The sequence below is a fragment of the Papio anubis genome, chromosome 18, assembly GCF_008728515.1.
Source record: "Papio anubis isolate 15944 chromosome 18, Panubis1.0, whole genome shotgun sequence".
NCBI classification, from domain to species: domain Eukaryota; kingdom Metazoa; phylum Chordata; class Mammalia; order Primates; family Cercopithecidae; genus Papio; species Papio anubis.
In genome coordinates, this window is record NC_044993.1 from 72,812,822 (window position 1) to 72,825,200 (window position 12,379).

The 12,379-nt window shown below is 65.9% G+C and overlaps 1 protein-coding gene across 1 annotated transcript in view; it reads right to left on the minus strand.

Moving 5' to 3' along the window:
* BAIAP3 (BAI1 associated protein 3) overlaps positions 1-12,379 on the minus strand; it is a 14,266-nt gene extending 1,887 nt beyond the window's left edge. The window contains 27 exon segments of the mRNA XM_031658611.1: positions 139-210; positions 530-638; positions 796-875; positions 972-1,040; positions 1,121-1,312; positions 1,403-1,495; positions 1,591-1,734; positions 1,910-2,033; positions 2,183-2,313; positions 2,433-2,484; positions 2,584-2,681; positions 2,757-2,813; positions 2,965-3,055; positions 3,135-3,259; positions 3,793-4,086; positions 4,171-4,278; positions 4,530-4,632; positions 4,748-4,825; positions 4,945-4,989; positions 5,324-5,519; positions 5,617-5,683; positions 5,830-5,889; positions 6,344-6,451; positions 6,697-6,777; positions 6,957-7,044; positions 7,266-7,406; positions 12,238-12,379. Coding sequence (XP_031514471.1) covers positions 139-210; positions 530-638; positions 796-875; positions 972-1,040; positions 1,121-1,312; positions 1,403-1,495; positions 1,591-1,734; positions 1,910-2,033; positions 2,183-2,313; positions 2,433-2,484; positions 2,584-2,681; positions 2,757-2,813; positions 2,965-3,055; positions 3,135-3,259; positions 3,793-4,086; positions 4,171-4,278; positions 4,530-4,632; positions 4,748-4,825; positions 4,945-4,989; positions 5,324-5,519; positions 5,617-5,683; positions 5,830-5,889; positions 6,344-6,451; positions 6,697-6,777; positions 6,957-7,044; positions 7,266-7,396 — 2,796 coding nt within the window. The 5' untranslated portion in view covers positions 7,397-7,406; positions 12,238-12,379.

Sequence of the window (12,379 nt, forward strand, 5' to 3'; positions counted from 1 at the left end):
GTGCTGGTAGCGCTGGCACTTGGGAGACCTGACTGCCCGTGGGGCCACCTCATGCTCAAGGACACAGCCTGTGCGGGGCTGCAGTTTGAACTCGGTCCCCTCATCCACGCCCCCGCCGCACAGAGGGTCCCGCCTCACCTTATAGCTTCCATCCCTCAGGCTCTCCAGGGGCAAACCCTGACCCTCTGCGTGGAAAAAAGTGACCAGGGCCTGGGGCAGGGAAAGAAAGTGGAGGTGTCAGGGAGCCTGGCTTGTGCTGGGGACAGGTGGAGACCCCCAGCACAAAGGAGCCCAGGCAGCACTGGGGGCTCAGCAGTCCAGGGCAGAGCCCTTTCTCACACCCTGGGGGGCATCGGAAGCTCCCAGGAAAGCTGGGGAAAGGCCATCACCAGAGGTCACACCTCGGCATTAACGGGAGGCGGCACCGTGGACAGCCCTGCAGTGGCTGCTGAGCCAGTGGGGATAAAGGGAGGGATCAGAGCAGCCCGAGGCGGGGGCCGGCGGGAGGGGTTCCCTCACGGGGCTCTACCTCCAGCGTGAAGTGGAAGCGACTGTAGAAATCAGCAGAGACATCACGGTTTGCACCCAGCGCCTGCAGAATGGCCTGGAGAAGCAGCTCCCACAGGGCCTCCAGCACCCTGCAGGGTGGCATCAGTGACCACGGGCCAGCCGCACCTGCCCCGCTGGCCCCACCCGCAGAATGGCCTGGAGGAGCAGCTCCCACAGGGCCTCCAGCACCCTGCAGGGCAGCATCAGTGACCACGGGCCAGTCCATCCCACCCCACCCACCCGCACCTGCTCAGGTTCCCCTTCACCAGCGAGGAGTTCAGCAGGGCCAGCTTCTCATCCAGGTACTTCATGAGCGGGGCCACGGCCTGCAGGCAGCGGTGTTCAGGCCGGGCTGACCCCGCACCTCTGCCCTGCTCCCAGCACACACAGTCCCATCCACGGCCCCTCGCCCCAGCACCCACCTCATCGTTCTGGATGGAGTCGGGTGAGAGGCTGATGTGCTGTACATACTTCCGGATGTCGCCCACCATCTGAGGGCAGGAGCAGCGCTCAGCATGGGCAGGGGGCACCAGGGACTGTCCCCACGCTGCGGTCTCCAGGCCCCACCCACCTTGGAGGTCAGGTGCGCTGTCACCGTGTGAGCCTCCCGCTGCAGGTCATCATCCAGGGCCTGTGTGCAGCTGAGCAGGGGGCGGGGGAGCACCCCCTCGAGTCCCGGGGCCCCCTCGGGCCATGCCAGCCCCTTCAGGGCCTGCCCAGCAGCCTTGCGCACGAGCTCCACATTGTTGAGGACCACGCAGAGCTGGGGGAGGTGTGGTCAGGCGGCGATGGGTCGGGGCCTGGTGATGGCTCCCCACCTCCCGGCGACTCCCCTCCCCAGCTGGCCACTCACCGCCTCGCTCACTGCTTCACCGGCTGCCCCTGGCTGAGTGTCCACCTTCTTCCGAAGCAGCTCCGTGTAGAAGAGGGTGGCCTCACACATGTCCTGAGGAGGGGGCGGTGGTGGGGAACCATGGAACCCTCCCCTGCCCCGTCACCTCCCCCACCTGTTCCCCTCACCCCCAGGGCCCACCCACACACCTGGCCAAGCTGGGTGCCCAGCCCCTGAGCCTGGGCAGGGTCAGGCCATGCCAGGCGCACCCACAGCTCCTGGATGTGACTGAGGCAGAGACCAGCAGTGGCTGCGGAGCTGCTGTGCCTGGAGGAAGGGTCCACAGGTTCCAGCTGGGGAGACAGGGGAGGCTGGGGTTGCTGGGGTTGCTGGGGAGGTGGGTGAGGCTAGGGTTGTGGGGGAGGCTGGGGAGGTGAGGGAGGCTGGGGAGGTGGGGGAGGCTAGGGTTGTGGGGGAGGCTGGGGGCCTGGACCAGCCCCAGTGTCCTCGGGCCAGGGCAGCTCTCACTGTATCCATGTCCACGGCTCCCTGAAGCCTCCACTTGGCCTGGTCTCGCAGCACTTGGAGCCAGAGCTTCACAGCAGGCAGGAATGGGGTGTGGATGCCAGCCAAGGCCAGAGAGCGGCTGTCCCTGTAGTGGGAGGGCGGTCAGGGCTTGGCCCTGACTCAGATGCCTTAACCAGCACGTTCCAGACTAACAGCCCCAGGAGAGCCCCCCTCACAGGTCCGGGGGCCCTCATCCAAAAGTCTGTCTGCAAGAGATCGGGCCGGGGCACCCACCGGCCAGGGATGCTATCCCAGAATCGCTGGAGGTCAGCCAGGGTCAGGTAGAGCTCAAAGAGCCCCGAGGCCACCTCCAGCGTCATCTTGGGGCTCAGCTCCTCTGTCAGCACCCACGCCTCCTCAGCCACCTGTCCAGGACAGCAGAATCAGGCCACCTGCAGCATGGAATCCCAGGCCCCTCCTAGTCAAGGGCCTCTGCCCACTTCCCCATGCCTGGCGGGTACCCGGGGTCAGGGACCCCGCTCACCAGACGCTCCAGCTGCCGGAAGGTCAGGGTGAAGACGTCCACATTGAGGATGCTGCAGAGGAAGGGACATACCTCATCCACCTGCGCCCTCCCTGCAGGCTCTGTTGGCCCCAACCCCAGCCCCAGAACAGCCCTGAGAGGCCAGGCCCACCTGTGGAAGAGGCTGGCATAGACACTGTAGCAGGACTGAAGGTCATCATAGATGGCGTCGGCCAGCACAACCAGCCCAGGCAGGCGCTGTGGTCCTGGCTGTAAGGAAGCCTAGCTCGTACCCACCTCTCGGCTGCCCGCACCCCTCACGGCCAGGGTCCCCCACAACCGCACCTGCTCTCGGGGACTCCTGGCATTCAGGATCCTGTCATACCACTCACGGTTGCCTCTCTGCAACAGACGCCACCAAGACAGCATGGGGGTTTGCAGGGAAGAGGGAGAGGTGGGCAAGAGACTGTGGTGCAGAGGTGCAGGGGACGGGAAGGCAGGGCAGGGGAGGGGAGGGCCTAGCGGCCGGCCCCCAATGGGCTTTGGAACACACCTTCAGGGCCGCAGCAACGTCCATATTCAGCTCCGTCTCGAAGGGGCAGATCTCAAAGGAGGGCTGGAAGAACTGCAGCTTGCCCAGACACCTGGGTGGGGGCAGCACGCTGAGTGGGGCCTGCCCTGCCAGCCGCCCCCACCCACGCCGACACGCGGGGCTGCACCCACTTCAGCAGCAGCTCCAGGCGGTAGACAGCGGTGCTGTTGGTGGCGGGGAAGTAGTCGCGGAGCTGGCGCAGCAGCTGCAGCCCGAACTCAGAGAAGGCGGAAAAGCTATCAGCGAGGCCCTCCTCCTGTGAGGACAGGGCCCTTCAGTGCCAGCAGCCCTGACCGCTCACTGAGGAGGAGAAACACCCTCCCTTTCTCTGGCCACGCAATCACCGCTTCCTCACCTACGCATGGTCACCGCCCAGCTCCGTGCCCTCGAGATTAGCACTCCTCCACCTGGGCACAGCACCGCGCCTGTCCCAGCCCTCCAATTAGCGCTGTTCCACCCACGCAGCACACGCAGGGCCTGTGCCCCTGCAGTTCCCACGCTGCCGTGCCTACGCAAAGCACCGCTCCTCTCGCTGCCTCAGCTACAGATGGGCGCCACCTTGGTGGCCTTCCCCAACTCTGTCCTAAGTCCTGGCCGCCCCCCGGGGTGACTTCCACGAGCCTCCCGTCTCCTTTCCGCAGAGCGCTGGCTCTAGTCCATGTCATACAGTTTGTTTGTCTTTGACCCCCACGCAGGCAGGACTCTGCCCCTCGCCGACCGGCACTCAGCAGCCCCAGTCCCCAGCACTCCCTTCGCCATGGCTGGCAAGAAGGCCCCGGCTGCACCCACCTGCTCCTGGGGCAGTGAGGGCGCCTCCTCCCAGTGTGCCTGCATGTCGTCCAGCAGCCCCAGCAGGTAGCTGTAGTCCAGTGTGCAGGTTTGATGGTGGCGGCTGCTGACCTGCCAGTGCCTGCGGGGCCCAGCCCATGGTCAAGGGATATGGACCCCGCCCCTGCCACGCCCACTCAGCACCACCTACAGCACTACCTCTTCTGCGTGCTCGCACCGCAATCAGCACTGGCTGAGCAGCAGCAGGTGGGACAGGAAGCCGGATCGCCCGCGCTGGCTCATGGCGGTGTCCCTCTGCAACGCAGAGCCCCCCGGGTCACCAGCTGTGCCCCAGCCCCGCGGGCGGGGGTGGAGGACCGAGACGCCCACTTTCCCCACCTGCGTAGTGATCAGCTTGAGAACCAGGTGGCAGTCTCCCTCCACACGCGAGGCACTGGAGCGTGGCTCCAGCTTGAACCAGCGGTCGACGCCAGCCACAGGCACCTCCTGGGGGTAGCATGGGGGTCAGGCCCACCAGACTCCTCCCCCTCTCCTTCCACACTGACTCTGTGAGACCCTGGAGAGACCACATGGCCTGGGCTGCCCTTCTCCGGGGAACGAGGGTGTCAGGCAACCGTGAGCACTCAGCGGAGGCCCAAGAGCAGGAGCTCCTCCAGGCAATGCCCTGCCCCTTGAAGACTGGGACACCCCCCAGGCCCTTCCGTAAGCGTCACCAGCCCCACCCCATACCTACTCACCCGGACAGGTATGTTGAGGCACCCCAGGAAGTCATCGGTGTGGTCCTCGGTGGGTCCTGCTGTCCCATTTGCACGGGCTGACTTGACGATCTGTTTGAAGTACCTGGCCAGCGCGGTGGTGGGCATCATGCTGAGGCTCCTGGGGAGCCACCGCGCGCTGGGCCCCATGACCAAGCTGAGGGCACAGGTGAGGGGTAGAAAGGTCCCCACAGTCATACCTGCCCATGCCCTTCAGGCCGATGACTTCATTCAGCTTCCTACATGCTTCTACCAGGGATACATCGTCGTCATGATCCCTGGTGGGGAGAGGAGAGGACCTGGCTTGTCTGGAGCCCCCAGCCCAGCCCTGAGTCCATCCTGCTCCCTCCCAAAAGGTGCCCATTCCCCCCACCCTGCACGGTGCAGGGGCCTGTACCAGATGTCCAGATGCAGCTGGTCCGTGCTCACGTCCTCAATCTCACTACAAGGAGAACAGAGAGATGCCCATGAGGGTCCCTGGCGAGGCTCTGCCCAGGCCGGGGTCAGGGAGTTCAGAAGCAGCAGGGAGCAGGCCACAAGCTCCAGCTCTCCAGACAGGCTGCTCAGGTCCAAATCCCGATCCCGCCACGTGTCGCCAGCCGTGTGGCCCCGGTGGCACAACGCCCATCTCTGGGTCTCAGTTTCCTCCTCTGGAAAGTGGCCACAGGGCCCCACAGAGACCGGGAGCCGCTGCGAGCCACCCCCCTCCAGGCACAGCCCAACTCTGGACCCCAGGCAGAGCCCCCCTCCCACACCTAGATGGGCGAGGGCCTCACAAGAGGAAGTGCTCCTTCCAGACGGGGTTCAGCGTGCTGCTCTTCACCTCGGTGACCTGGATGCACTTGGCGGGCAGGGGACCCCCGCGCTTGCTGCCCTTGCGGAAGCCGAAGCGCTGCTCTTTCTGCGCACGGGGCTCCCGCGTGGTGTCCGAGGCAGGCAGGATGCCCAGCATGCAGTATGGGTCACTGAAGCCTGGGAACGGTAGGCGCCTCAGCCCCAGCCCCACACCCTCTGCCCTCCACGGTTGCCAGGCCTGGGTGCAGCCGAGGTCTGCTGGGTCCCCACGCACCATTGGGGTCCTTGGCCAGAAGGTTCTTGGCACGTATGACAGAGACTTTCAAGGCATACGTGGGGGCCTGTGGACAGAGCGGTGTGGGAGGCTGGTGAGGCTGAGCTGCCCCCCAGACACCCTGCTTAGCATGGAGGTGACAGGGCCTTGCCCTGTGCCCCCACCACACAGGCACATGCTGGTCACGGTCTGCCCAGGCAGCGGCGGCCTCACCTTGGCCTTCCTCACTCGCTCGATGGTCTTCGTGTGCTCCTCAGTGCTGGTGCCAAACACCTGTGAAGGGCGGGTGGGTTGGCAGGACCTAGGCAACCCCTGAAGCGAGGCTGCCACCATGCTGGGACCTAGGGCTCAGCCCCAGTCACAGACACCCGACCTCAGTCCTCACGGGTGCAGGGTTGGGGGAAGCCTGGGAGGGAGCGGCGGAGGGCTTGTGCCAAGGGGCCCGGGCATGCCCGAAGATGGTCGGCGTGATGAGGGGCACACGAGTGCATGTGCAGGAGCGGGGGCCACAGGGGGATGGGGGAGTTCAGAGCACACTCAGGTGGAAGCCAGGTGCGTCCTTAGGGGTGCATCTGTCAGCCTGTGCGCGTGTGTGTCTGTGTGCACCCTCAGCCATCTCTGTGTGTTGTGCATGGATCGGGGAGATCCTGCTGTTTGGGTGATCATGGTGTCAGTGGGTCGGGAAGGGGTTGAGGTGGGGAAGCTGTCGGGGTCCGGGTGGGCTGACCTGCTGGAGGTAGCTGAGCAGGGCCTCGTCGTCGTCCACCTGGTCAGGGCCCATGGTCCCCGCTCGGTAAAGCACTGTGTACAGGGCCTCCTCGTAGAGCATGTCCACCTGCAGGTGGGGGAAGGGCAGCCACAGTGCCACGTCCCAGGCCCCCAGCCCTCAGCAGCCCCTCCTGCCTGCCGAGCCCAGGCCCCACCTCTGCCGCCCTGCACTGGGAGCCCCTCCGCTCCTCACTCACCCACCCACCCTGGCTCTCCACCATCACCAGACCCTGTGCACACAGTATCTGCTTATAAACGGCTGAGAGAGCGGCCACTGCAGACAACTGCCCCTGATTCCGGCCCCACCTTTACCTCCTCCGGGGCCAGGGCTCTAAGGCCACGGCTGGGATCCACAGGCTCTGGGGGTGCTGGCGAGCCACTGCGCAGGGGGACCTGTGTGTGGGGCCCAGGGTGAGGGCCTTGATCACAGGGAGAGCCCTAGGCCTGCGGCTGGGAGGACAAGTGGTGCCCCAGGAGGTGGGAGCAAGGGCAGGGGGGAGGGGGAAGGAGAGAGAGGAGGGGGAAGCCCCGTGCTGGGCTGCAGTACCGGGACCTGGGGGCGGCACCCTCACCTCGGGGCACGGCAGGCCCTGTCTGCCTTCCCCCTTCTTCAGCATGAGGCGCATGTGGGCAAAGAACTCCACGCCGTCCCCAGGTTTCCTGGAGGAAGGGCTGGGTCAGCTCGAGGCTCTCAGCACACTGGCCCCTGCCTGGGACCCTCAACTCCAGGGGCAGACAGGGCCATGTGACCTCCACAGTGTGGCACGGCTAAGTGCAGGCCCTCCTTTGCACCTAGGTGGGCTGGGGCCAGGGTGGCCGTGTGTGAAGTCTGGTGGGGAGTGACCCTGTGAGCGTGTGGGGCTGGGCCCCTGGGCACCCACCAGGCCCCCGTGGCAGGCTCCTGTGGGTCGGCGCTGGCACTCCCTGGTTCCTGCTCAGTCCTGCGGCGGAAGGACGGGCACACCTGCACCTGCCTGAGCACGCTGCTCTTAATGTCCAGCAAGGTCGACATGGTGGGTGACCTACAGCAGAGAGCACGGCCCGCAGCCTCAGGTCATCCACTCCATCCTCCGTGCACCACAGAGGCCACGGCAGGCGGGGGGTGGGCGGGAAGAGGTGGGGCAGAGGCCTGGGGGCTCACCCACAGCCTGGATGGCACTGGGCACCTGTCCACACACCTGCTGGGTGACCAGCTAAGTCCCTGCACGCCCTACAGGGCGGCTTCAGGGAGGAGGTAGCAGATGCCATCAAAGGCGGGGCTGGTGCCCACCCGCAGCCGGGGGTCCATCCAGGGGCTCCTGGGGTCTCACTGGAGAGGGAGGTGGTTGCTGCACTCGCCCCCCAACACCTCTCCCCATGACAGCACAGCGGGAGGCCCTTGTCTCCTGGGGCTGCACCAAGAGGACCAAGATCTGGGTCACAGCGCTCAGCTCCCCCAGCCCCTGTGCCCACCCTGGGGCCAGGACAGATGCCAGGTACCCAGCTCTCCTATGCAGGAGGTAAAAACTCGCCAGAACCCTGACATCCCGGACCACAGAGGAGCCTGGGTACGAAAGGCCTGTGGGTCTTCATCACCTTGACAGAGGAGGGGCCGGTGGCCTGGGCTGCAGCACTCATGCCCCGGTGGGGCAGGCAGTGCTCACATGGCCAGGAGGCCCTGGAGGGGACGGTCTGGGGGTCCTCACTCACCAACCACAGCGGAGGTCAGTGCCCCCTCCTCACCCCAGGAACTGGTCAGCAAACCTGAGGTGGACAGTGGAAGGTGGGGGCAGTGCCTCCACAGAGCAGGGCCTGCTCCCCACAGTTGGTACAAATGAGAACGTGAAGCGAGCCGGGCCCCGCTGGAAAATGCCGGGCGTGGGGGCTACAGCTCCCTCCCAGTCCGTCCGGAGTCACTTCCCCTCATGTTGCTATGGCAACTGAGCCACCCTGTCAGCCTCCTGCTTGTAGTAGCAGCAGCCCAGATGTCACCACTAGGACACAGCTGCCCTCTGCCGAGGCCTGGAGCCCGGGCCCAGGCAGACCCCTGCCCGGAAGGCCCCACCCACTTTTTGTTTTGTTTTGTTGAGAGGGAGTCTCAGTCTGTCGCCCAGGCTGGAGAGCAGTGGCACGATCTCAGCTCACCGCAACGTCCACCTCCAGGTTCAAGTGATTCTCCCCTGCCTCAGCCTCCCGAGTAGCTGGGATTACAGACGCCCACCACCACGCCTGGCTAATTTTTTGTACTTTCAGTAGAGACGGGGTGTCACCATGTTGGCCAGGCTGGTCTTGAACTCCTGAACTCAGGTGATCCACCTGCCTCGTCCTCTCAAAGTGCTGGGATTACAGGCATGAGCCACCGCTGCCGAGCCCACCCGTGTCAGGGAGGAAGGCCGGGTGGTACCGACCTGCACACCCCTTCAACAGGGGCCGGATGATGGCTAAGACACCACAGCCTCCTGAGACCCTCTTCCTCCACACTGGTACAGATGCAGACCCTCCACCTCTGCACTGCCTCTGCCTGCATGGCCCCCCAGCAGCCCCAGGGAGGTCCCCTCCCCCCTCCATGAAAACTGTCCCAGAGTCAGGCCACCTCTGCCCCACCACAAGAGACGTATCCACTCTTGGGCTCCTGTCCCAGCCTTGCCGGTCTCTGATTTCTAGGACACCGCGCTCCCCCAGCCCCCCGGGGTCCTAGCCTTGCTATCTGGGTCCCCTTCCCTTGCCAGTGCTCTCTAATCCACCCGCGGAGGGTGCCTCCGGGCTGGGCACACTGGCCGTTGCAGGGGGCATGGTCATTCTCATGGAACAGGAGAGGAAATGAAGACTCAGCAGGTTCTATTGCTCACCCAGGCTCCCACAGACAGTTGGCGGTGAGGGCCAGGCTAGCCCACCCCTCCCCTGCATGCCCAGGCCAGTTCCCCTTGGCTGCACTAGACTCATAAGCTCAGTAGGCAGCACAGGGGCCCGGGCACACCGTGCCAGTGGTGGGTTCCAAATGGACCTTGTGGCGCCAGCTCCCGGGCCCCTGCTGTGTCTGTGGGGGTTCAGGGTCACCAGCCCCAATCTACACCCACACTAGCTCAGACACCATTCCTGGACATCTCAACCGGATTCCAGGGTCCCTGCAAGCTCCCGAGCCCTGGGTGCAGGCTCTCATGCGACCAAACCCTAGAGCTGAGGACAGGAAGGAGGGTTTGCGGCTCCCACCCTATGAGAGGTAATGCTTGGGGGGGCCTCACTCCTTCAAACCTATCAGTGCCTTCCCCTGTGAGCCTCCCCCCAAAAGACAGGGGGCTCAGTGGGCTGGGTACAATGCTTCCGGAAGCTGTCACCCCCACAGCCAGTCGTGAAATCCCCAGGGACCCGGGAGTCGCAGACCCCACTTCCCCTCCCTTGCTGGGTGGAAAAGGCTGCTCCCCTTGCAGCCCCCCGAAGCCAGCAGAGCAGCCGCTGCTGGAGCTGTTGCCAGGGCAACCGCCGGCCGCATGTGCGTGTGACGGGGCGATGGGGGCTCGCAGTCCTGGAGACAAACGTGACGCAGGAGCTAAGTGGCCCGAGCTGCGGGGTTGGGGAGGGGGTGTCTTGGTGAGAACAAGATGTTCCAGGCAGAAAGAGGGGGCTCAGTGCCCTCCCTGCATTTTTCTCTCCACACTCACCTCCTCATCCCCAGAGCGGCCCGAGAGGGATGCCCTTTGCTCCCTGCATCTCAGATGGGTAAACAGAGGCGCAGGGCGGAGAGCCTATCCAAGGTCCCAGAGCCAGCAGGTGGTCCAGGGACGGCCATCCAGGTCTCTCTGGCGTCCCCAGTGCTAAGCTCCTGGGACAACCAGCTAGGCCGGCCACCCTGACCCCAACCGCAGCTCCTGCCCCTCCCGCTGCCCGTTGCTAGGATGGGTGCAATGGTGGCGTCTTGGCACAGGTGTACGAAAGACTTGGCTCATCCTGGGTGCGCGGAAACCCCTTTGGTTCCCCTGGAAACCCCAGGCTGCCCGGGCAGCTGATAGCCTGGCTGCACCCAACTGCGTGGGCCCTGGGAGCCACCTGCCACAGAGGCCAGAGCTGCTGTGAATGGTGGACATACGCATCTGCCTGTGTCTGTGACCAGTGCAGGAAGCACTGACTGCCTGGGTGGCTCTCAGCACTTACGGGACAGGAGTGAGCCAGGTGCAGGGGACCCCCCGTCTTTCCCGTGGGTCCAGATGTGGTGTAACTCCTTCCCAGGCTCTCACCCCGGGACAGTAGCATGAGGCAGGATGAGCCCAGACTCTGCTCATGCCTGATGCCAGGGCCAGGACCACACTCCCATGTGTCCAGTGAGCAGAGGGAGGACTGCCAAGGAGTTCCTGCCTTGTGGCACGGGGGCGGAGCCACACCTGCCAGTCCCCCAGGCCCTGACTGAATAGGGAATGACATTTTGCAAGGAGGATGGCACGTCTCATTTCACAGCCCAGGGCAGGGGCGACTTGCCCAGAGCCCAGATGTGAAACTGGGACTCTGAAGCCAAGCCATCTCCTGCCAGGCCATTTGGGGGCTGGGGGTGGGGGAACAGTGAGGTAGCTGAGTCTGGGGGCAGCAGAGCAGAGGCTGGGTCAACCTTCCTCCCCAGTGCAGGATGTCTGGGAACAAACGCCTTCAGCGTGCTGGGGGCGCCCTTCTTACCACATTTGGGGCAGGGGGGTGGCTGTTGGTGCCCTGGGTGTGTGCCTGTCAGGGGAGGTGGCGGGATGTCTGGCCCACAGGCTGGCTCTCCAAGCCGCCCTCTTGGTCTTCTCTCCAGCTTCCTCGCTCTTCCTCCCTCAGCGCCCCCGACTCCCCTTCACCAGGCCCTGGGGGTTTCCCGTGGGAATCTCTCCCTGGTCTGACTGACTCCTCCAGACGGCCCCTGCGCGGCTGATGGCAGTGCCCAGGTGCAGGTTACCTGGCGGGCCCGCTACAAACGCTGCTCCCCGGGGTCTCATTCCAGTCGAATCCCGGGAATCTGCATTCTAACAAGTGCTGCCGGTGGCCTTGGGCTCCCTGAAGTCTGAGACCGGCTGCCAAGGTCCAGCTGCTGGCGCCCAGCAGGAGCGCAGGAGACCGGAGCCCGCGGCGCCTTCTTCCTCCCCTCTCCTGTGTCTGCGCAGTGCTCTCTCCTCCCTCTGCTCACCGACCCCCTCCCTGCCCCGCCTCGCGGCACCCCCTTTCCCGGGGCTCCGGGCGCCCGCGGGAGCCGCACCCTCAGTTCTATGGGGGTCTCTCCCCTTGGAGGGGGCGGGCGGTCCGGGGGGAGTCTGGGGGCGGGCCTAGTGTGTCATTTTAAACTTCTCCCCCGGAGACCCCGGCCCAGGCCAAGAGCCCACAGCCCTTCGCGGAGTGGGGCTGAAGGAGGGGCGACTTTACACTCGCAGGGATTTGGGGGGGCCTGAAGGGCCCTACGAGGACCTGCGGGAGGACGGCAGAGACGAGGGCGCTGGGGGGGGGCGCAGCCCGCCCGGGAGGGGTGCTGGGAGGCCCCGGGCCCGTCTGCTCCCTGGGGAGGCGGGCGCGGGGGTCGAAGCCTCGCTTGGCGGCCCAAGTGCGGGGGAGGCCGTCGCCAGAGCCCCGATACCACCCCCGTCCGCTCCGCAGTGCGGACCCCACCGCCGCACCTGCTCCTGCGCGCTCGGAGAAATGCCCCCGAGACCCCGCCCCTCCGAGCATGCGCGGCCTCAGTTTCCCCAGGGCCGAGGGGGCGTCGAGACCTTCCCACCGCCCCCCGCCTCGGAGGCCACCCCCGTGACTCCTGGGGGACCCGGGCCAAGGGGGCGGCGGCCGTCGGTCCGTCCGGGTGGGGGCGCGGGGCCGAGCCCCGACGGCGGCCCAACAGCACCGGCTGCAGCCCGCGGCACTCACCGTGGGCCGGCGCGGGGAGAGGGGCTCCTGGGGCGCCGCGCTCGGGCACCAGCTCGGGAACGCCGAGGCTCAGCGACCGTTCCCAGCCGCGCGCGCCGACGACTGAGCAACTGCGGGGCGGACGCCGCTGCGGGGGCGGGGC